Source organism: Castanea sativa, chromosome 3 (assembly GCF_040712315.1).
Source record: "Castanea sativa cultivar Marrone di Chiusa Pesio chromosome 3, ASM4071231v1".
In the NCBI taxonomy this organism is placed as follows: Eukaryota; Viridiplantae; Streptophyta; class Magnoliopsida; order Fagales; family Fagaceae; genus Castanea; species Castanea sativa.
In genome coordinates this window covers 50,970,959-50,995,850 of record NC_134015.1, presented here as the reverse complement: position 1 = coordinate 50,995,850, position 24,892 = coordinate 50,970,959, and the positions used below count along the sequence as shown (strand labels likewise).

General features: G+C 35.4%; 1 protein-coding gene across 1 annotated transcript; it reads left to right on the top strand.

Annotated features, from left to right (window-relative positions):
• The first annotated feature begins 1,762 nt into the window (after positions 1–1,762).
• On the top strand, positions 1,763–24,540 carry LOC142627816 (phospholipid-transporting ATPase 3). Its single transcript, XM_075801713.1, has 27 exons — positions 1,763–2,179; positions 3,761–3,826; positions 5,044–5,105; positions 7,125–7,206; positions 7,387–7,497; positions 8,490–8,567; positions 8,762–8,858; positions 9,963–10,069; positions 10,748–10,813; positions 11,913–12,034; positions 12,169–12,253; positions 12,357–12,434; positions 12,580–12,696; positions 13,001–13,147; positions 13,231–13,335; positions 17,604–17,746; positions 18,379–18,480; positions 18,573–18,636; positions 18,727–18,939; positions 20,044–20,209; positions 20,338–20,417; positions 20,516–20,755; positions 21,677–21,898; positions 22,110–22,277; positions 22,466–22,828; positions 22,919–23,025; positions 23,999–24,540. Exons 1-27 carry the CDS (start codon positions 1,979–1,981, stop codon positions 24,303–24,305), a joined length of 3,699 nt encoding a protein of 1,232 aa, XP_075657828.1. The 5' UTR covers positions 1,763–1,978; the 3' UTR covers positions 24,306–24,540.
• The last annotated feature ends 352 nt before the right edge of the window (positions 24,541–24,892 follow it).

Below are 24,892 nucleotides of genomic sequence, written 5' to 3'. Positions count from 1 at the left end.
GGATCTCAAGTATTCTTTGTCGGAAAACTTCAAATATAGTCGGTTTTTGTAATTTTTTGTCGAGAAACCTTCAAATATCGCTGGAATTTTTTTGGTTTTACGATTGGGTCGGGGTGGCTTGGGTTTTGGGGGAGGAAACCCGCCAACCAGCCTGAAGGTGTTTGGTTTTGTGCATGGGGACACCCCATTGGCTGCCAGAGTGGTTGGTTCGGGCAGTTGGCTGTACGGGTTCGGGCAGTTGGCAATACGGGTTTAGGTGGGTGGGTCAGGTTTGCGGGTGGGCTAGACACCCCTAATTAGTATCAGGTGTGCCAAATGCCAAATATTTAGCATTTGGCACACCAAACACCAAAAACCAAAAAATTTAGCATAAGATGTTTCCAAATGCTAAAAGATTTAGCATTGGTGAATAGTATCGTTCCAAATTTGGAATGGTACGAACACAAATGCTTAAAAAAATTATTTTTTTAATATTTTATCTCTCTCCTCTCACATATTTTTTCATCTGCCCTTGGGTCTTAGCCTCTCATTCTCTTCCTCTCTCACTCACACTTCAACCTCACCACGTCGATCACCTCGCCCTGCCGTCCACCCGCTTCGCCTCCACATTACCCAGTCGGTCACCTCTCCATGCCTCCACCTCGCCAAGCCATACCAACGCCACCAAATCTCTCTCTATTGATTGGCGAGTTATTGGGTTTGTTCAGTTTTTTTTTTTTTTGATGGGTTTTGAGAAGTGAAATGTAGTGGGTTAGTGGTTGTTTGCGGTGGTGGTTTTTTTGGGTGGTTGTTGTGGGTTATTTTGGTGATTATGGGTTGATTTTGATTGGGGTGTAGTGGCTAATATTGTTGGTCTCGATGGTTCAAATTGTGGCAGTGAGTTTGGATTTTTGGGTTCCATTTTGGAGGTGGGTTGGGATGTTGTTGTGTAGTTTTTTGCATTTAGGTTTATTTTGAGTTGTGACGGATGTGGTGGTTGTGTGGTGATGGCTGTTGGTTGTGACGGTGGTTGTTGGGTGGCCGTTGCCTAGGCTATGTTTGTTGAGTTTTTAGTTAAATATTATTCTAATATATATGTATATATTATTTTAATGTATGGAATTGAAGAATAAAAATGTAATGTATGATGTATTGTAAAATAGTGTATTAAAATAATGAAAGTAGTTTTTTTAATACATTAAAATGACTTATTTTTATAGGGCAAAACTTAAGTACAGTATATTACTGTTTTTTACATTTCCCTCTTAATATTCAACCACGTGATTTTTTTAATTATGGGATGAAAGTGTATTTTTAGTTAAGCACAACTACACAACTGAATCATAAGAAATAACCTAAAGAACAACAGTTAAGTACTGAAGTTTTGTCCATTTTTATAATAGGTTTGGAGTAATTTTCTACATATAAGTTTGGAATATGAAAGATGAGGACTGTTTGGTAACGTTTTCTAGTAATGTTGTTTATATTTTTTGAAAATACATTTGGGTGAAAAAATATGTAAAAATACGTGTAATGTTGTTATAAAACTGAAAGCATGCGTTTAATCGCATATATCAATTAGGTCCTAAAAAAAGGAAAACTCAGAACACACGCAAAAGGACCGCGCGTAAAGCAGAAAAAAAGCTAGCGAAGTGCCCAATAACTGTGTAATAAAGAAAAGAAAAAAATCCTATCAAAAAAAAAAAGAAAAAAAAAAAAGAAAAGAAAAAAAAAGAGGAACATGAAAAAAAAAAAAAAAAATGGAAGTGGAGAGTGGTGGGGTGGGAGGTCGTTGAATGCGTACACACACTTCTCTCTCTCTATTTCTCTCTGTTTCAACCTCCCCCGTACAGTACCAGCCAGCGAGGCTCTCTTTTTAGTTTTTTTATTTTTATTGACAGTTAAAACGGCCATTCCCAAACCGGAGAGATTGATTTGATTTTTATTATTATATATAAGAAAAAAAATATCAGATCGAAAAGAAAAAAAAAAGAAGAATATGAGTGGGTGGGATAGGGTTAGGGTAACGAGATTGGGAACCAGAATGGGTCGAAATCGCAATAACTATTCTACGCTCGACGAGCGCGTTCCTTCCACTCGGACTCGGACGGTTCGACTCGGCCACGTCACGCCTCAGGCTCCTGGTCACCGCACCATCTACTGCAACGATCGCGAGGCCAATCAACCCGTCAGATTCAAGGTTTGGAGAATCCTCCCTTTTTTTTTTTTTTTTGAATTTGGCTTTTGTTTGGTTGCTGAGAAAATTTGAAGGAAGGTAGAAAGTTTATGTGGTTGAAGAATTGTTGAATTTGATTGCGTTATTGCTTACACGGCTTTTGATGATGGACAGAATCAGGATTCGAACTTTTTGGGGGGGCCAAAGTGGAAAGATTTTATTTATTTATTATGCAAATTAGTATTAACAAAATATGAACATTGAAAATGCTAAAGTTGTTACTGATTTCACTGATTAGTACTGCATCAATAACATAATAAAATTATGTAACTTTTTAGATTTTTATTGGGTACTTTTGATTTTTGAGGGCCTAAGTATAATTTATTTATTTTTTGGATTGAAATTTTAAAATTGTATGTATAGATATCGAATATTTGTAAATCAAGGGGAACCGGGCCACGGCCTGGTTTTTAGCTATAGTTCTGTCATTGGATACAGTGACTTTGATATATTAATTAGATATGGAGTTGATATTGAAGCTTGTACATGTTTAACTGGAAGTGCATTGATTAAGAGGCATGGTGTTGGTTGAAGATTAGATTGTAACTCCTTGTGGGTGCTTGTGCTATGCAACAGAAACTAATATATACAGACATACATATACGCTAGCACTAACATATAAGCAATACAGCCAAAAGCAGAACAGAAAAGAATGAATGAATGAACAGTAGGCCTTTGTAGGAAATTGCCCTGTGGACTTACATGGTTTAACCCATTGTTGGGGAGGAGGGTTTTAGGGTGGGGAGTGAGTACCCATTTCGCAGCCTTTTTGATATACGAATTTCCATAGGTGAGTTGACGATATTGGGAATTATTTTATTTTATTTTATTAATGGTGTGGTTTGTTTAGACGAGGAAGACATGAAAGAAGGGGGTAGTTTAGTGTAAAAAGCTTTGTATGCTTTTATGATAGATAATTGCAGTTCACTAAAACAAAATAAGCGTATATATGAAGTATACAATGAGTAAAAAAAAGCAAGAAAGAAAAGAGATATGTATCGTGACAAGATGAAGCACCAATGAATCAATGGTAGGGGCATAAAGAAACTAGGAGCTCCATAAGAGAAAACAAGGATAGAGTAAAGTACTGCGATGCCCACTCGAAGAGAGTCTTTTCCTCTTTTTGATAGGTAAATCATGTTATCGACTAGTTTTGATACATTCGATAGTTGGTGGTGTGGTGGGGGGATTTGAACCCTAGATGTCTCCATTGGAAACATCAGAAGGTGCTAAAATCAGTTGAGTTACAAGTCTAGAATCGTTAAATATCTATCATATACCACAGGCAGTCATGAGAAGTCAAGAGGCCGATATTAAGCCATTGTACATAAGTGTAACATAGAAAAGAAAAATAAATCTGCTGTCTTGTGCAGTCAAAGACCTATTTTTGAATCTTGAAATCAATTAGTATTTTGCATGGATGAGAATGTTTGTATATGGAAATTGGGAATTTCTGCACTTCTTTTGATGTTGTATTACACGTGGCTTGCATCTGGTTCCAATAAATTTTCTTTCATTTTGATTTGTATGTATCAATTATGTCAGGGAAATTCTATATCAACTACGAAGTTCAACTTTTTTACTTTTCTACCGAAAGGACTGTTTGAACAGGTAAATTACTTTCAAGCATACTGGCAATAACATGGGTAAATTGATTGTTAAGTTAATCTCTTACCTCGATGTTAGTTTATGATTGAAGGTGGCGGTTATGTGTGGTAATTTCTGAACCAATTTATGCTAAAACTTGAAGTTCAACCTAATATTTTTCTCAACACACCTATGACCTATCAAAGGGTTGGTTTGGTGTTGAGGTATTAGAAGGCACAAGCGGAGATGCATAGAACTGGTTATTCTATTTCTTGATATCGTGGAAATGGGGAATAGGAATTCTTTCTGAAGGGAATTGTCTATATAAAAGTCCTTCATTATACTCAAATTCGCAAAATTAATGGAAAAATGAGCTTTTTGGGTTTTGAGGTGATTATGCCTTTAAGTGTTCTTCTCTCTCTTCTTCATTCACATATTGATACTGTTCAAGTGTCAGTGCAACCCAGCCCTAAATGGTAACAAACTTTTCTATTTTCCTTCTCCTGTATAACCCCAAATCAAGCCCTTCTCCATACATATGAAAACCCTTAATCTCACATACTTTCTCCATCAAATACCCTATGAAACAATAGGTAAAGTTCTCAAACAAAGCTGCTCTCTAGAATTTTTATTAACTTATTTGATTTAAAAGATGGTGCTGCTGTCCTTTCTCTTCAAATTGCTATTCAATTTTGTAGCCTTAATCTTTTTCTAAATTTTTAACCCCAGATCCTTAATCTTCCTAAGCCCTGGCCCACCACAAGCAAACATAGATAGATTTCTCTAATCGGTCCTACTTCAAATGTATTTTAAGCTTACAAATGACTAACATTAGTAGTCTGACACAATGTTAAATATTTTCCCGTTTGTTGATCATTGCGCTAAAAGAAATAATAGGGCACCTCACTTGGAAACTCTTTTTTCAATTTTTTTTAAAAAAAATTATGAAACCTTGCCTGTCTTTTTATTAAAAATTAGTGAATGGAGTCCAGAAAATTCTTCAATAAAATGGCTTAGGTTAATTTTAACCATGCAAGCTTAGTACTTGACTTTGATACCATGACTTTAATGCTGAATTTTGGAGTTGGGTTTAGGAAATTAATATTATTTATATATAGTGATAAGTTATGGTTAATCATATCTAACTAATGGGTTATGGTTGGTTCATTGCCACCTTTCCTGTGATTTTATTTTGGTTATGTTCCTGAGAAATTTTTTTCGTTCTTTCTTACACTGGACAGTTCAGGCGGGTGGCTAACCTCTACTTTCTTTCAATCTCAATTTTATCAGCAACAAGTATCAGGTATGTTAGTTTAGGGTTGTCTTTAACTTATACTCAGTTGGCTGGCTTCCAAATTTACCTGCATTCAACTCTTCATAAAATAATGTTATATATTGACTAGTTATCATGTATTTCATTTGTACCCTATTAATCTTAGATAACATACTATATTGCCTGTGAGAGTTATTAGATCTTAAACATAATAAAAAAAAACTAAGATCTTATACTAACTAATTTGGTTGTGCTCTATGAATCCTTTACAGAGCTGCCCCCAATTAGATCCTGACCTTTTTTTTTATACAGTTACTATGTAACCAAACTAATAAATTGTAAAAATTCTTTCTATACTTGGGCTGTCTGGTGCTTTTGAAGAATTTAGCTTCTCATTTTTGAAGTGGGAGATTACATGCACCCCAATATATATATTTTTTTGATAAGTAACGAAAAAAATATATTAGAGAAGAACATAGCCCCGTACATAGGAAATGTACTATAGAGGCAAAAAATCAAGAAACCAAATTACAATGATCAAGCAAAACAGGAAGGGAAAGACAAGAAAAAGATGGTAAAACTAAACACCATTCCAGAAGAGTAAAAAAGAAAAAAGACTTAAACTCAAGAATGGACCGATCGCGACCCTCAAAGCTTCTAGAATTCCGTTCCCGCCAGATACACCACATCAAATAGTGCAGCACCATCCTCCAAATCACTATATTGTGATGATGCCTAAAATTGCAAGCCCAACAATCCAATAGATCCACTACCCTTTGCAGCATTACTCAACAAATACCAAACAAGCAAAAGACCATACTCCACATCTCATAAGCATAGGACAGTGAAGGAGGAGATGATCAATAGATTCCCCACACCTTTTACACATATAACACCACTCAAGAACAACAAAGTGTCTTTTCCGAAGATTATCAATAGTAAGAATCTTGCCTAGAGCAGCAGTCCAAGAGAAAAAAGCAACCCAGGGGGGAACCTTCGATTGCCATATCATTTTCCAAGGGAAGGGAGTGGCAGTGGGGGGGGAAAGGGAGTGATAATACCCACTCACCACGCCTGCTGGCTAGCTTCCAACAAAGCTTGTTAGAACCTACACCCCGCACCTTTGTGGAATAGATCAAAGCCATACACGAATCCAGCGAGTGTGACTCTTGATCATTCACAAAACGGCGAAATTGTAGGTTCCAAAAAATTCTCCCATTTGCATAGCACATAACCTCAGAGACCGAAGCATCCCTTGTCCTACTAATATTGTATAAATCTGGAAACGCCTCCTTAAGAGGACTATCCCCACACCACACATCAACCCAAAACTTCACACGAGTACCATCACCCACATCATACCGAAGAAACTTGGAAAAATTCAGCCAACCACTTCTAATGGACTTCCACAAACAAACACCATAAGCCCCAGACACAGATTTTGTAACCCAACCACCCCAGTCATTCCCATACTTCGCCCCAATGATCCTTCTCCAAAGGGCATCATTCTCCTCACCATAACGCTACAACCATTTGGCTAGAAGGGCAGAATTAAACCTTCTCAAGCACCGAATGCCTGGCCCTCCATTCTTCACCGGCCTACAGACCTTTGACCAATTCACTAAATGAAGTTTAATATTTTGAATTGAACTTCTACATTATATTTGGAATGCTGCTACTGGTTTCACTGAAAGCCATTATTCCTTACTAGGATGCTTAGTATGAAGTTTTGTGTAATGCTGAGACATTTAACTGTTGAAAACTAACTTTAAGCTATTGTAAACCTTACAAAAAAGTGATGTCTAATATGTTGAACATATGATTCATTTTTTATGTTTATTATCATTTGTTGAAACCTGTTTTCATGTTGGGATTCATTCCCTTTCTGTGTTTTTTTACAAGCCTTGCTTTTTGCTTTTCTGTCATCCTTCCACATGGCATAATGATCAAAATAATACTATATAACTTTTCTAGGGTCATGAGATCTATCCTACCGATATGTGATTTTTTTGTGAATCTGGATATCTAAGTATTATTTTGATCATGCAGTCCTGTATCTCCAATAACGAATGTGGTCCCTTTGAGTCTGGTGCTTTTTGTCTCTCTAGTTAAAGAAGCATTTGAGGATTGGGTGAGTACTGCAGTCTTTGCTCATTGTGGCATGTGCTCTTTTGTATTCATTTATCTATTTGGCTTGGGCTTCTTTAAAGAAACTTTGTTATCTTCCTTTTGTTATCTGCTTTGGAGTATAATTGTAGGACCAGGCTCAGTTCCTTATTTTTTGATTATTCCCCTTAATCATGTATAACAGAAGCGTCTTCAGAATGACATGTCAATAAATAACAATCTTATAGAGGTCTTGCTAGATCAAAAGTGGGAGCCTATTCCCTGGAAGAAGTTGCAGGTTGGGGACATTGTCAGGGTGAGTATTCTACATTTTTGTGTTTTTTGCAATGACATGTATTTGTGTTTTATATGTTAAGATTGAGTATTGATACTTGTGTAAAATCATATGATTTCTGAAATATATCATCCTTAAGATAAATTATGGCAGTTATGTTGTTTGTCATTTCTGTGGACTGTAGCATTATTACAAGTATGTAAATTATGTCATTTAGTTTGTGACATTCTCTCATTTTCTGAGCCAAATTTGTTGTGGTCAAGTGTTAACCAACTGTGCTGCCTATTATTTCATGCTTGTTTTAATATTACTAGGTTGCATAGTGCATGTTGAGCATCCTATTCCCCTCTTCCTCTGTCATATTCTGCAAATAGCTTCGTCCCCTGATTTTGATGTATAAATATATATATATATATATATTTTTTGATAAGTAATTTTGATGTATGAATCTATAATATGGTATGTATGAATATATCACCCATTACCATGTGCATTGTTTGTGCTGTGCCCACTAGTAATTGTGGCACTTAAATCATTTTCTCATTTCTTGTTAGAATGGATTTTCTTTTGCTTGGTAGGGGTTCTCTCGATTTTCTTTTGCAGCTCTAGTCTTGATGAGTTACTTGTCAGACTGGTTCTCAAAAATTTACTTTTTGGATGATAACAAATATTTCATATTGATGATGTGTGTGCTGTTCTTTTGTTTTGCGAATAGCTCTGCAAAATTGGTTTAATTGTTCTGCTTCCTTCTTGGTTCATTTTCTATGTGGCTAGTTAAAGTTATGAGGACTTGGGGTTGGGCAGTAGAACACTTCTCAAGTAATTCCTACATGATTTTTGTATAATACTTTCATTTCAAGCGTTATCTACAACTCATTGTCTTTAAGCTGTTCAAATGCTCTACTTGTTGATATTGATGCTGTTGTTATTATTAGTAATGTCATAATTTTCTATCAACAACACAAGAATTATGTCAGAGGCTTCTTTATGATATGAATTTTGCATGGTTGCAGGTTAAGCAGGACGGATTCTTTCCTGCAGATTTGCTTTTTCTTGCTAGTACAAACTCAGATGGTGTCTGTTATATTGAGGTGTTTTTATTTTTATTTTTTTAAATATGACTATTATCATGATTTTTCTAGAAGATTGAAGAATGTTTGGTTTTTCTTATTTATAATTTTGTTACTTTATCACCTTCCCCACTGTATACCTATATAAAAAAATATATTTCCTTAACTTTTATCTCTTCTTTTTTTCCTTAATTTGTTTTTATTGTCGGCTGCAGACTGCAAATTTGGATGGGGAAACAAATTTGAAAATTAGGAAGGCATTGGAAAGGACCTGGGATTTCTTGACTCCTGAGAAAGCATCTGAATTCAAAGGTTTAGCTTTTTTGTTGCTCCACTTGTTCGTCACAAATGTTGTTGACTGTGATGCTTATACTGTCATCTGCATTCATAGGATTTTTTAGAGTCTTCATTGAACCCATACAAAATTTAACCAGTGGTTATGCAGTTGTTTACAAATGGGAAGTGTTAATTAATTTAAAAATGAAACTAGGAATACAGCCCTAGGAAATGTTCTTAATTCCATGTCGTTATTAAGCCAGGAAGTAACTAGAAATAAAAGCTGGGCAAACATAAGTGAGGGAGGACAAGGTCATAGGAAATGTCGAATCAGTGTTTGAGAAAGTGCATGTTTTCCCTACTTATTACAACCATACACCTAAGAGAATGGCTGTAAATTACCAGTGGTACAAAAAATGTTTTTTTACTAGGTTTGCAATTGAACTAGACCAAGTTTGAGGTGTTTGAGCTTTGATAATTCACCATTTGTCCCAAAAGTTTAAACTATTAGGAAATTATGAACTTAATCATTTAACCATTATTTTAACACCCTCACACGTGCGTGTCCAAGCTCCTTAATTAGTGGGGCCCAACATGTTTAGACTGAGTTCGAACTCATGATCACCTACTCTGATACTATGATAGATTAACACTTATCCCAAAAACTTAAGGCCTACATTGAATGGGAATTACGTTAGGAATAGAAATTCATATTACTAGCAATATTAGATGTTGTAATGGAATAACTATTTCTATTCATATGTTTGGTTGTAAAATTGGAATCAAATTTCAGATCTGTATTTCAAGTATTATTTCTAAAATATTTTATTTATACAATTATATTTACACTTTCCATGGCACTAAATTAGCCTAGAAATTGATATATAATATATAAACTTAACGTCATTCCCTAATTTTCAATTCAATATGCTTATCAAACTAAACTCCAGATCTCTTGCTTGTTTCAATCCTGACAAGCTTCTATTCTGGGCTATTTCTCTATGTATACTTCCTGTGAACTTGGGTTTTGCCCCTGCCCCTTTTGAGATCTTTAATATGTTTTATCATTTATAAACCCTCCCCCACCCCCAAAAAAAAAAAAAAAAAAAATTCTGAAAAGCATTCCTTTCGTTATTGCAGGTGAAGTGCAGTGCGAGCAACCAAACAATTCATTGTACACTTTCACTGGCAATCTCTTATTTCAAAAGCAAACATTGCCTCTCTCTCCAAACCAAATCTTGTTGCGAGTATGACATTGAGTTTTCCTCCTTATGCATTTGCACTTTATGTTTGTTTGTTTTCCATCCTTGTGTTTCTAGTAGTTCAGTCTTTGCCATTAAATTTGTTCTTGCTGCCCTTGACTATCTGCTAAGAGTCTTTTGCACTCCAATATCCTATTGATCTTGGTGGTGTAAATGAAATGTTTCCTGAGTTGGACCGATTACCAGTTTATGCGTTATTCAGAATCCCTTTATCAGTTTAATTATGATCATGGTGAATTAGCATTGTATGTGTAAGTGCAGTGGAGAGAGTTGACCATTGGTCTCTTGTATTTGATGTATTTTGAGTTCAATAGGTGATGCTGAAGAAGTTTGTTGATGTGTAACTTGCTGGAAAGGTTGACTAGGAAGATGAAGGAATGGTTTCATTTGAAATGCAGCTTCTTTCTGTCTAATGTGTATCATTTGGACAGAGAGTGGAACCATCATATATTTAGCAGTGTAGCATTGCCTATTTTTGTAATTAAATTGTTATCCCCACCCTCCTTGTATGAGCAAATACTTATGCAACACCCACATTTCCTCTCTTCTAGATTTTGTTGATTTTTTAGATAATAAATTTGGTCAATGTTGATTTCTTTGTTTGCTCTCCATTGGTGAAACTTAGCTGGCTTTTGCTTATTGACACTGCTAAATTGTTTCCAGGGCTGCAGTCTCAGGAATACGGAGTACATTGTTGGGGCTGTTGTTTTTACAGGACATGAAACAAAGGTTTGATATCATGAACTGCACTGCTGTATACTGAAAACCTATTTTCCTCTCTTTGGCCCACCCCCAATGCTTGGAAACATGGAGAAACATGAAAAGTGGAAAATCTTAAAATAGGACATGGGTAGACATGATATGTTTTCATGTGTATATTGCTTGTGATGTGTGTGTGTCTTATGCATGTGATCTGAATATCATCATATGTAATTTCTAAGATATTCAACAAGAAAAATAAGGTTGGTGGAAAATGTGAAGCTCAAAGTGGAAGTCTCTCTCTCTCTCTCTCTCCACACACGCACATGCACATTTGTGTGTGGTCTAACAACATATTCATAATGAGATCAATGGAAATCCAGAATTTCTGTGTTCACAAACCCCTTGCTTTTCTAATTTACCACCAAATGCCCTACTTTAAAATATATAAATTACACAAAATGATCTTTTCTTGTTTGTTTTATTTTGAATTTGTACAGCATGTCAGACATGTTGAGGCATATCTAATGCATGCCAATTTCCTACTTGTCAGATGTGTTGAAAACATATCCAATACTTGCCAATAGCTAACATGTATCATACATGGTGACACTTCAGCAAAGGCCTTTCTATGCTTCTTAGGTTCCATGTTATGATGTGTTCTGTTATGTTGATGCATCAACTTTCTTGTTTATACTCTTCCCTGCACTTCTAACTCAATGGTTTATAAATAACCTAAAAAAAAAAAATTATTTGGTTCTGGTTATTTTTATTATTTATTTATTGTAAATATAACCAGCACTTATAAAATTTTTTAGGGAATTATCAGAAGGAAGAAAAAAATCGTGGAAAGTCATGATCCACTAAGTTGTTTCCTTTTGCAACTGATGGAGGATATTAGTTTCATAGAATTTTTTTGCTATATGGGTTATGTCCTTTTTATTTTTAGGTATCCGCCCCATTGTGTCATTTGTCTCTACTGTCTTTTCTTGATAAGTAAGAAAAATGTATATTCAAAAAACTGCTTTATGCAAAGAAGCACAGAGCATATCAAAGATTACAAAAAAGAGAGAGAAGCAAAAACGGATGAATGCCAATGATGTTGATGGGTGTTTGGATTTTATTGCAGGTTATGATGAATGCCAATGATGTTCCTTCCAAAAGAAGTACATTAGAGAGAAAACTTGACAAACTCATTCTCATGCTTTTTGGTGTTCTATTTACTATGTGTCTGATTGGAGCCATAGGCAGGTTTGACTATTAAGCTTGCCAGTCTGTACTATATATGTCACCATATTTGTGAATTGTTTTAGTACTTAAAATTGTTCACATTACTTTGGAGTTTTCCCATGTTGTGATGTTTATGGCTTCATGCAATTTTTCAGTGGTATATTCATAGACCGCAAGTACTATTACTTATCTCTCAGTAAAAGTGTGGATGATCAGTTCAATCCTGGCAACCGACTCTTGGTATTGTATTATTGCTACAGTGAGCTGAATAATATGGACTGAGATCATGTTGTTTTGTTCCTCTTAATTTTTCCTCATCTGATTCTACTTATTGGTTTTTCAGGTTGCTGTTCTGACTATGTTTACGCTGATTACTTTGTACTCAACCATTATCCCCATTTCTCTTTATGTTTCCATTGAGGTAGGTTCCTTAGTGCATTACTATCTGTGTGCTGAATAAAGTAAAAGGTCTTGATAAGAAAGTGATCCTATTTGACAGCTGCACATTGCTAACATCAGGAAATGGAATATAAAATTCTTTATTATTTTTGTGAATGCTGTTTCAGATGGTCAAATTTATTCAGTCCACTCAATACATCAACAAGGACTTACATATGTACCACAGTGAAACCAACACTCCGGCATTGGCTCGGACTTCCAATTTGAATGAGGAACTTGGACAGGTAAGTTGCTGTCATATTGATGATGAGTGAGTTGCAATGTGGTGGTGGTGTTGATTATTTTATTTTATATTTTTATGTTATTATTATTTTATATTTTTTACTTTAAATTACCAAACAAAAGAAACTTCAATTCCTACACTTCTTGTTGTCATCTTCTTCATCATTAAAAGTTAATTCTGTTACACTTCTTTAGGAATTATATTGCTGTTGCCTGTATTGAGTTGCTACTTTTTTAATATACTTAATCAAAGATGATTTTCAAAGGTGTTAGTTATATCGTTCTGAATTGTTCCTTTGCCATCAGGTGGAATACATCTTTTCTGATAAAACTGGAACTTTAACAAGAAATTTAATGGAGTTCTTTAAGTGTTCAATTGGAGGAGAGGTGTATGGAACTGGTATCACTGAAATAGAGAGGGGAATAGCACAGAGGAATGGCTTAAAAGTGGAGGTATACATTGCTGTCAATTTATGGAGATGGACATGATTCCTGTTTTAACTAAAGATAACTTTGATTTTATTAAATTGTTACAGGATCGGAAATCAGCCAATGCAGTGCATGAGAAGGGTTTTAATTTTGATGATGCTAGGCTTATGCGAGGAGCTTGGAGAAATGAGCCTAATCCTGATACTTGCAAGGTAGATTGTTTAATCTAAAATTGCACTGTATGCAAAATATTTTCCATATGTTAATGTGTAGCGAATAATTACAATCAGGCTTTTTATCTTAGCATGCTTTCTATTATGAGACTTGTTTATGGTCAAACTGTTGGTGCTTGTACTAGGGCATTGATATTTTTTATCTTGATTGCCTCTCATATTACCTTCGTCAATTCTTATATATGTTCTATGTGTCTTTTAAGAGTTTCTGACAGTTGCTGTAAGAAGGGGGGAATGCCTTGCTGGCTTAACATTGCTGGGCTGAAGAACTATTTCCAATGGTTCTGATATACAGATAAATTTCTTTTTTTGCAGGATAAGATTTTTCTACCAGTTATGATGTATTGATTTTGTTGCTTAGTGAATCTTTAAGCAGCATGGTTGGGAGGACTATGCTCAATTTATGATTCTGAGTTGTGACTTTTACTTTTTTAGAATATATATTGGAACATATTTTTTTGGCCATTTATGGAATAGTCCTCAAATCTGTCCTAGTTAGTGAAACTAGGTTAAGATAGCCTTGGTGCTTGTCATATATGATATATTCTACACAGACAGGAAGGTCTGTCCACTTGTAATTTGAAAGTTCACTTGATGAATTAATCAATATGATCTGCTGTTGGGCACAAGCGTAAATTGTTTAGCCTGTCAGGGATGAATGTTCCTGAATTACCCAGCATTTAGGGGTGGCAATTAGGCAGGCTGGGTGGGTTTTGAGTTGGGTCACAAATGAGTTGGGTATATAATTACTCATTTACCCACTTATTACCTGTTAAATAAATTTTAAATACCCACCCTACCCATTTAATTTAAGCGGGACTTAATCCACCCATTTAACCATTATTAGATTGGTACACATAATTACAAGCACCAGTTCCATCAAAAATTAAAAAAACAAACAAACACCAAAAGGAAAAAACTACTTCTTCACAATGAAGCTTGCGATGATGAAGAAATTAGACGAGAGAGCAAGATCATTCCCTTGTGCTAGCTTGACGACGTTGTCGCCAGACTCAGAATGGTCATTGTCTACGCCATAGTTGAGAACAAAAGGAATCCAAATGCAAAACCAAACCCTAGCTTCCACCGTTGACTCTATCATACCCTCGCTGGAAGGAGCATTGAAAATGGAATTCAATTCTGCTGCTTATTCTTATAGTTCTTGTTGTTGCTGTGATACTGACTCACCGACTTAGGGCGAGGAACTTGGAGTCAGAAACGAGTTGGATCTCAGGGAATGATTTCAATTTTTGATTCAGATTGATAAATTAGGGAAAAATGTTTTTGATTTTGATTTTGATTTGATTTGTTTTTGTTGGTGCTTGGGTAAGGTATAGCTGTGACCTGTGAGTGAGTTTCTATAATTTTCTCAGATTGGGAAGAGAGAGAGAGAGAGAGAGAGAGAGAGAGAGGGGGGGTTTATGATCTTAGGATTTATTTAGTGGCTGGGAAAATTGGAGAAAAGACTAAGAAAATCAACCAGAGAGGGTCAGTAGTTTGTGTTAGGGTTTAGATTTTTTTTTTTCCTTTAACATTAAAATTTAGATTTAAGGATAGGTTTTTAAAAAAAGAAAAAGATGGGTTACCTGGCGGGTTTACCCATTAATACTCAAATTAGAAACCCAATAATATTTACCCATTTAACCCATTACTTTAAATGGGTGGGCAAGGATTTACTTAAAAAATGTGGGTCATGGGCAGGTTAATGGGTTTTGGGTGTTTTCTAACCCCTACCTGGCAATTATTTCTGGTGGGTGGGGTCAGTTGCCTGTTGGTTTTACTGGCTAGAGGTGAGTAATGGATCTTCTTTAAAAAGGTTCCCACATTATCAAAAGGGGGGGGGGGGGAATTTTTTATATGATAGAATAATTTTTTTCCAAATTTTTTGCTATGTTGTCATATCTGCTTACTCTGCATTTTCAGGGAATACCATGGTTTTTTTTCCTCATTTTCTCTTGGTGAGCTTAAAACTTTTTAGCAGCGAAGTTTATTGTTGGGTAGTTTTGGGTGTCTTTGGGATCTTGTTTAATTATATAACTTCTATTAATCAGGATTTTCCCTTATGTTTTCAGTTGAAGTTTGTTTAACACGGATTCTTACTCTAATATAATGGGTAAGAAGGAATGTTGAAAATGCTGTTCACACTTTATCAAGAATAGTGCCATAGTGCTGGCGTTTTTGTTAGGATCTAGTAGTGTTTAGCTGTTAATTGAGTAAGAACCTTTAATTTGCCTATAGTTTGGGCTGTACACAGCACAGTGCAGCCGGTTTTTGTGGCCGTTTCTGCACCACACCTGACCTTTTGGTTTCCTAAAAACCCAAGCCGCTGCTGCTCCTGAGGAACGGTTCTCTGGCAACATCGGTAGTTCCATTTGGCATGGTGGTTGGTTTCCACCTAGTCCGTCACAGTGAGAGAGAGAGAGAGAGAGAGAGATCTGAAACTGAAATCACAATCAAACCCAGAAAACTCTCTAAGGATTCAAACCACAAGTCAAAACTTAGGATGGGATCTAAATATCAAAAGATTCAAAACCCACCCAATGGCTACTGCAAACCCTCTAAATATTAAACACAAGCAAGGTCAGGGCTCTTGGGACTGGCCTTTGATTGACTCACCTTCGAAGTCCAATCGACTACCAGACAATGGAGGCAGAGATGACGACTTGAAGATCTGACTTGGGTGGCAATAAAAAGGAGGTGGCTTGAAGATCGGAAGCTGAAATGGTGGTGGGTTTTATGTTGTGGGTGGGGGTGGAAATCTTAGATCTGTCTTGAGGGGTAGAAATCTCAAGTTGAAATATATATAGATGTATATATATAGATGTATATATATAATCAAATTGGTTTGGTTCGGTGTTCGTCGGAATCCAAAAACTTTCGCCGACAACTGTACCAGCCGACTTCGGTACTTGAAAATTGCTGCCGACCACTGTGCCTGGCACCTGCGATGGAGGATTGAGGTGGCTGGTCAGTTTGGCTCTGGCTAGTTCCTATGGTGACCACTGTGTTTTTCAGGCATAGAGTAACCTTCGTATATATATCATTCTTACTTATCAAAAAAAAGTTCCTATGGTGGCAGGCGGTGCCTGTACAGCCCTACCTGTAACCTGTGCAATGCACGGGTCCTTTTCTTCATTATTCATCTTTAAATATTTTGTTGACAATCCTATTATTAGGATAATACGTTAGATTGTATTTATAATTAATTTTGAAATGTATGACTTTATTTAAATGTAAACTGAAGTACAAACATCCTATTTGTTGATAATCTTTCCATGGCCTCTTTTTTTTTTTAAAAAAAAAAAAAAAAAAATTCTCTCCTTGGCAATAAAATGAAGAGAACGATAACTATCAGACAAAATTGAAAATAAGATTTTAACTTGTAATGATTTATAGAGAAAAGAAAAAAATCAAGATACTATTGTTATAACTTAAAAAAAATGAAAATCTTTCTTACTTCCAAACCAACTTAAGCACAAAGGAAACCTATTTCATTCTTTCCTATTTTCAATTTGATTTCACAATCAATCACTTGCCAAACTTATTTATATATTATAATAGTAATACTGAGAATAAACTATTAGGGGATCAAACATTCCTTGAATTTTTTGAAATGGGTTTTGAAGTAGCCACCAATTTTTTTTAATCCCTCCCAATTGTTTAAAATTTAAATTTGATAGTCAAAGAAAAAAAAAAAAAAATTAAACAATATGTCCACAGCAAATCTTTTAGTTGTAGTTATCTCTTCTAGTTAAACCTGTTATTCTTTTAGTTGTAACTGCTGAGATTGCAAGATGACCTGAGTGGTGGCTCTTGAATTAGACATTGAATTTGTCGGATGGATTTTGAAGTAGCCTTCATTTTTTTTTAATTCCTCCCACTTGTTTTAATTTATTAATAAATTAGTGAAAGGAAGTATATATAAGAATATCTCTACACCAAATATTTTAGTTGTAGTTACCTATTTAAATTACGCTTGTTAGTCTTTTAGTTGTAATTGCCTACTCTAATCATACCAATTGTATGTAATTCCTTTTTATCGATTGCAATTCCTTTTTATTAGGAGGTATGCCACTTGGCCTAACTTGAGGCACTCTAGGGTTTTCAAAATTGATCATTCTCTCAACGTTTGCTTTGATATACTGTGTTTGGTGTTTAGGCTTATACACGTCATGAAACAGGCATAATCTTTTAATATAATTTTTTAACTACAATTCGTTTGAGTATAGTATTTGTTCTTTTAATAGGAATTTTTCAGATGCCTTGCTATATGTCATACTGTACTCCCTGAGGGTGAAGAAAGCCCAGAAAAAATCACATATCAAGCTGCATCCCCTGATGAGGCTGCTTTGGTTACTGCTGCAAAGAACTTTGGTTTCTTCTTTTACAGGTTTGTACTTGCCATTCTCTCCCATGCCTTGTTGAAGAATGGGATTTTTTTTTTTTCTGACTTAAATTTTCTGCCTTGATACCATATTGTTTAAGGGTCACATTAACAAGTGTCCTTAGGGCAATTGTTAATAAACCAGTTTAGGAAAGTTTTGACACCACTTTCATGGGAAATATAAAAAGCTGTAAAAAAAAAAAATTGCTTTATCAGTTTCCCATAAAATGTTTCTATAAATAGTTCTTAAACCAATGCCCTTAGGGCATCCATTAACTTTTCCCATTGTTTAATGCCATAAAGTGACAAATTCTAATTAATCTGACACCATTGGTTTGTGTCATCTCCAACCCATTGGGGTTGGTGTAGCTACCACCAGATGGGTTTTTAGGACTTTGGAATCGTTTCATTGAGCACTGAAGTTAAGTTGAGTTTGGGTCATAAGAAATAGTCTTAAACCTTTACAGACTATATTTTTATACATAAACCCAACTTTAAATGTTTCAATATGGCTATGAGTTCTCTTAGAGAGCTGCCATCATTCCAGGATATCCATCCCCTTTTTCTTCTAATACAAGTAATAAGTTTTATTCCAGGTATCCAGCTTGTTTTGAGGCTAATGATTTTCTCATTCTCAGGCGTACACCTACCATGATATATGTTCGTGAATCTAATGTTGAGAAGATGGGTAAAATCCAAGATGTGTCTTATGAGATTTTGAATGTCCTTGAGTTCAATAGGTGAGTATACATCCTTTTTTTTTTTTTGGAGTAATTTATCTTCCTTTATAAGTTCAGGGTTCACCTTTCTAACATCAGTTGTTTGTAATTAGTACACGGAAGCGTCAGTCTGTTGTATGTCGTTATCCAGATGGTCGGCTTGTGTTGTACTGTAAGGTAATAGTTTTGCTAGGCTTCTAAAAAGTATGAACATTGCTTGTCTGTTGGAAAAGAAAATAACACCTGACTAGAATCCACTTTTGACAGGGTGCTGATTCTGTAATATTTGAGAGATTGGCTTCTGTAAATGATGATTTAAGGAGAGTAACAAGGGAACAACTGGAGCAATTTGGATCTTCTGGCTTACGTACACTCTGCCTGGCCTATAGAGATTTAAGTCCTGATATGTATGAGAGCTGGAATGAGAAATTTATCCAGGCTAAATCTTCTCTTCGAGATCGTGAGAAGAAGTTGGATGAGGTATATCCTCTGAAAAACATGTTTGTTAATTCATTGGAATTTGATTGCGTTTCTCTGCTAAAACATAATTTCTAATCTTTAATATTCTTTTTGAATGCTTCTCTTTATGCAGAAATTATCACTTTTATGAATGACGTTATTTTATGTTCTGTTTTTGATTGCTGTATTACTGATGCGTTTGTGGTTGATATCCTGGATTACAATTGATCACTTAGCAAAATGCAAGTGGGAAGAAATGTCCCAAGAATGATTTTTCCAAGTCTTTATTTGGGTACTGATGTGTGTGGTAGTCTCTGTAGTTCTATATGAATGTGCTTGATTCAAAATCTGAACTGAGGGAATGTCACAAGAATGATGTTTCCAACCCTTTATTTGTGGATATTAATCTGCTGGTATTTTTGAATACCTTTTTGTTTGTACGTGAAAGTGTTTCTCCCCCCCCCCCCCCCCCCCCAAAAAAAAAATCTTGTCACCCGGAAAATTTGGACACTGGTTTATTAATTATATATACTGTTGTGTGTTTACCTGTCTCTTTTTCTTACAAAAAGAAATACACTTCTGTTGTGTGTGACATGCTGTAGACTCTTGATTTTTGAAATAAGATGCCGTTTAAAAGATCTAAAGAAACAGACTGGAAAACACTAGTTAAAATACGATTCGAGTTTTGTATAGCATATTTTACAGAACTTATGCTCTCAATAGAAGTTTGACTTAAGTTCATTTTCTTGTATAAGGTTTTGATGATACATATTTGAAGTTTTTATATACTGTTTCATATTGATTAGTTTTAAATTTTGTGAATCAAGTGCTTACATGAGCATGATGTTAGTGCCTTTTATACTTTGTTAATTTCTGTATTCCTTTGGTGCGATGGTCACTTCACAAGTATAAGTGCTTCTGGGGTGTGAGGGGTAAGGGCTAGGATCAAGTTTTCAAAAGGGAGTTTCACACACATATACACTTAGATTAGGCTAGAGTAGAATTTCTATCTTATATAAAAAAAAAAAAATTCGTGTTCCTTTGCTTTTTTTTTTAAATATGAAGCGATTAATACTTTTTTTTTTTTAAAAGTAATTGTTGAAATAAAACGTAAAACTTATGCAGGTGGCAGAACTCATAGAAAAGGATCTTATTTTGATTGGGTGCACTGCTATAGAAGACAAGCTTCAAGAAGGAGTTCCAGCTTGTATTGAGACTCTTTCTCGAGCTGGTATTAAGATTTGGGTATTGACAGGGGACAAGATGGAAACAGCAATAAACATAGCTTATGGTGAGTTTTCTTAAAATGAGAGCTAGGACTGACTTCTCTCTCTCTCTCTCTCATTTTAACTATTTGTCATTTCCTTTTATGTGTTTGCAACAACTTAAGAGTATTCTCTTTGTTTCTATCTGCTGTAGCCTGCAACTTAATTAACAATGACATGAAGCAGTTTATCATCTGTTCTGAAACTGATGCAATTAGAGAAGTTGAAGAAAGGGTAAGTTGCCTTTTTAAACTAACAAGTTTTTATGTGTATATAGGCTGGAAAGAGTTATTTTTGGAGCTCATTTATTATTATTGAAATTTTGTTGTTAGGGTGACCAAGTGGAAATTGCACGCTTCATCAAAGAGGAAGTTAAGAAAGAGCTGAAGAAGTGCCTTGAGGAAGCACAGCACAGTCTTCGGACAGTTTCCGGACCAAAATTAGCACTTGTAATAGATGGAAAGTGTTTGATGTATGCATTAGACCCAACTTTACGAGTGATGCTGCTCAACTTGAGCTTGAATTGTACTTCAGTTGTTTGCTGCCGAGTTTCTCCTTTGCAGAAAGCACAGGTAAGATTCGTCATGGTAACTGAATTATTTCTTATCTGAGCACCAAATGGGGCATGAAAAGGAATTGTTGTGAAGCTTTATGAATTTTCATTGCCATTGATATATAAGTTTGAGTGAGCTATTGATACATTGTAGAATACTTAACAAAGTGAATTTTCATTGCCATTGATATATAAGTTTGAGTGAGCTATTGATACATTGCAGAATACTTGACAAAGTGAATTTTCATTGCCATTGATGTATATGTTTGAGTGAGCTATATTCTTTTCTTTGCTTGGCTTTGGATTCTGTTTGAAAATTTTGTAAGTTGCATTCCATACCATGTCATGAGAGAAATGGGGTCGTCTTATGCAACTGTCCCATAAGAAAAGGTCCTGTCTTGGATAAATGGATTGAAATTCTAATGCTGTTTTACTTGGACAAGCTATATTTGATTTGTTTTGTTTACTCAATCTCACTCTCTTGCATCTTCTTCCAAAGGACTTGGGCCTGGTCTGCCACTGAGGATGTGTGATCTTGATTCTCTGAAGTTCCTACTGGAACTCCACTGGAATTTGACTAATCTCAGCCCTCAATATAGCAATTAAGATCACACTTCTGTCAAAAAGAAAAAAAAAGCTTAATAAACTTTTTCAATTGAAGGCCAACCTTTTTTATTTGTGACCAATGTGTATTGGATATGGGCATTCATATTGGTTCAATTACGATTGGCCAAACTCCTCACATTGGAGTTCCTTGAAAAATTGAGAGAATCTTGATCGGTTGTGTGACAAGTCTTTAGTTTTATATTTAAGTCCATTTGGTTGGACCTTGTACTTCTAAGCTTGACCTTTTCCTGTGAAGTAAAAGTAATGATGGCACATTTTTTGCTTCTAAAAGCATAATGTAATTCTTATGGCACTAACCAATGGTGCCTAACAGGTAACAACTCTGGTCAAGAAAGGTGCTCGGAAAATTACACTTAGTATTGGTGATGGTGCCAATGATGTTAGCATGATTCAAGCTGCTCATATTGGCATTGGAATAAGTGGGATGGAAGGGATGCAAGCAGTGATGGCTAGTGATTTTGCAATAGCCCAGTTTCGCTTTCTTACGGATTTGCTTCTTGTGCATGGGCGGTGGTCTTATCTTAGATTATGCAAGGTATGGATTTTCTATAACTTCAAAACTTTGTTAATATTTGTGAATGATCCCTACTCAAATGGCTCCTCTTCCTTCTTTTTGGGAGGGTAGGGAATGAGGTAGTAAGTTCAAGATCGGCTGAGTGCGTGTGTAATTTAACAATTATTAAAAAATTAAACAAATGATTTAATATCTAATTTGAGGTTACTTATATATAATTTTTTCATTGCAGGTTGTGACATACTTCTTTTACAAGAATCTTACGTTCACATTGACTCAATTTTGGTTCACCTTTCATACTGGATTCTCTGGTCAGAGATTCTATGATGATTGGTTTCAGTCCCTGTATAATGTCATATTTACAGCTCTGCCTGTGATCATTGTTGGGCTTTTTGATAAGGTACTGCATTCTTTCAGACAACTGCAGCTCTGTTGATGCCAATGCAATTGGTTTGGTTCATCACTTTTGTTGGGAAAACTTGTATCGGAAGGCCATTCCATATCTAAAATATAATTTACTAGGTGCACTGTATTTTAACTATTTTGTAGGGAAATGTTTTTTGATTATTTACTTTTGTTCTTTTCCAGGATGTCAGTGCAACCCTTTCTAAGAAGTACCCTGAACTGTATATGGAGGGAATAAGAAATGTCTTTTTTAAATGGAGGGTTGTGGCAGTATGGGCTTTCTTTTCTTTCTACCAATCTCTTGTCTTTTATTGCTTTGTGACCGCTTCCAGTAAAGGTGCTAAAAGTTCATCAGGGAAGATGTTTGGTCTCTGGGATGTCAGCACAATGACCTTCACATGTGTTGTAGTAACGGTCAACTTGCGACTTCTTCTGATGTGTAATTCGATTACTAGGTGGCATTACATTAGTGTTGGGGGAAGTATTTTAGCATGGTTTATTTTCATTTTTATTTATTCAGGAATTATGACCCCAATGGATCGACAGGTGGGTCTTTTTTTTTTTGGGTATATTTCCTAAAATCCCTTTCAAATTATTTTAAATGCTAACTTCCTCATTTTTTTGCATTCACTGCAGGAGAATGTTTATTTCGTCATATATGTCTTGATGAGTACATTATATTTTTATGTCACACTTCTTCTTGTTCCCATTGTTGCTCTTTTTGGTGACTTCATCTACCAAGGGTAAGAAATTGTTTTCTCAAAGCACTCCACAGCTTTTATAAATGGAAATGGTCATGAGTCTTTTATGCATAATTAAGCTTGTCTCCATGCATGTTGTCATTGATCAAATTAACAACTTGGCTTTAGTCATTTTGGTAGGGTCAGGTTGAACTGACTAAAGCAGTAAAGCTTGTGACAATGTCATTATTGATATGGCTTATATAGTGGTTGGCTTAGTTAGCTATTCCATGATTAAACAACACTTTAATAGCAATTGATTTTAATTTTCCTCTTCTTCATATTTCCCAAATTCTGTGGCAGTATTCTCTTAGGATAATCAATAGAAGGCTCCTGGCTGTATTAATCTGGATAGATTTCTTTGCTACTTAGTGTTTGTTTGGAACAGCTTATGTAGCTAAAACTGAAAACATTTTGCTGAAAGTGTAGAAAAAATGTTAAAAAATAAGCTGAATAGTATTGTGGGACTCATAAATAATATCAAAAAGTGCAGTGAGACCCATAAATAGTAGCAAAAATAAGCTGAAAGTGGAGATAAGCTGAAAAATTCAGCTCATCTCAAACGCATACCTATATTTGCCACAATGTATCTAAATGGTGAAATAAACACACACGTCTCCATGCATCTAAACATCTGATACTCACCAAGGGTGTCAACCACTTAGTTTGGTCTATGTTGTTCGTATTTTATGGTGAATACTTTTTCAATGTTTACAATTTCACACTTGTTTTGGTATAGTATGGAACTTAAGATCACAGACTTACATGCATATAGCATATATAGCTAAGTTCTAGCTTCCATCCCATTTTGCACTTTGTGCGTACTCTTGCATCCCTTCTGTAAACCCTTTATATATATATATAAATACTTTGCATATGAACATCTTTATTTTTATGTTGCAGTTTCTGTGTTCATTTTGTTTAGCGTGTGTGTGCTTCGTTTGCCTCCATTAATATTGGGATTATCTGGATACAGGATTCAAAGATGGTTCTTCCCCTATGATTATCAGATTGTTCAGGAAATTCACAGGCATGAGCCTGAAAGTGCTGGCCGATCAGATTTGCTTGAGATTGAGAACCAACTTACGCCAGCTGAGGCAAGGAGATATGCCATTTCTCTACTCCCACAAGAAAGATCAAAACACACGGGCTTTGCTTTTGACTCACCTGGGTATGAGTCGTTTTTTGCTGCACAGCTTGGTATATATGCCCCACAGAAGGCATGGGATGTTGCTCGAAGAGCCAGCATGAAATCTCGGCCAAAGATACCCCTTAAGAAATAGTTTGAAATGTTATTACTGTACAAAAGTTTTCATTTTGACAGTCAGCTATAGAATGTTTGTAAAATTAGCTTGTGCCATATCTAGTACTGTTTTTAATTTTTATTTTTTGGGGGGGGGTCCATTTTTTCCTTCACCCATATATCTGTTCTCGTGGAAATACTGGTTATTAGGGTTGCGACAGATGTACATGTACTTGATCTAACAAATACAAATGAGCAATTTTTGGTCTGTTCAAGTTGATTTGGTTTCCAGCCTGATGTATATTGATTGAAGAGGAAGTTTTGTTTTTATTATGTGCAGCAGTGGTGTCCCCTCCCCCCCTCAAAAGTAAAAGGTTGTGTTCTTTTGGTCACTCTTAGATAGTTAGATGAGAGTTTTAAGTGACTGTTTTTTAGTAGTTGATTAATAAATGCCTTCATTCAAAGCAAACAAGAGAAAATACATAATAGGGTAAATTATCATTTTGGTCCCTAACTTAATTTTTCTATCAAGGATGAAAAATCATTTCAAAACTTTGTGAGAAGGCTTCTGAATCCAAGATTTATGTATAAATAATTACTAGGGAAACAACACACCTCCTTAATATA

Bases quoted from the DNA above. Each gene is read 5' to 3' on its own strand.
- LOC142627816 (XM_075801713.1), top strand. From the start codon at position 1,979: ATGAGTGGGTGGGATAGGGTTAGGGTAACGAGATTGGGAACCAGAATG. The intron at 12,435-12,579 runs GTAGGTTCCTTA...ATGCTGTTTCAG, and splicing joins CTCTTTATGTTTCCATTGAG to ATGGTCAAATTTATTCAGTC. The intron at 13,336-17,603 runs GTAGATTGTTTA...TTCTTTTAATAG, and splicing joins CTAATCCTGATACTTGCAAG to GAATTTTTCAGATGCCTTGC.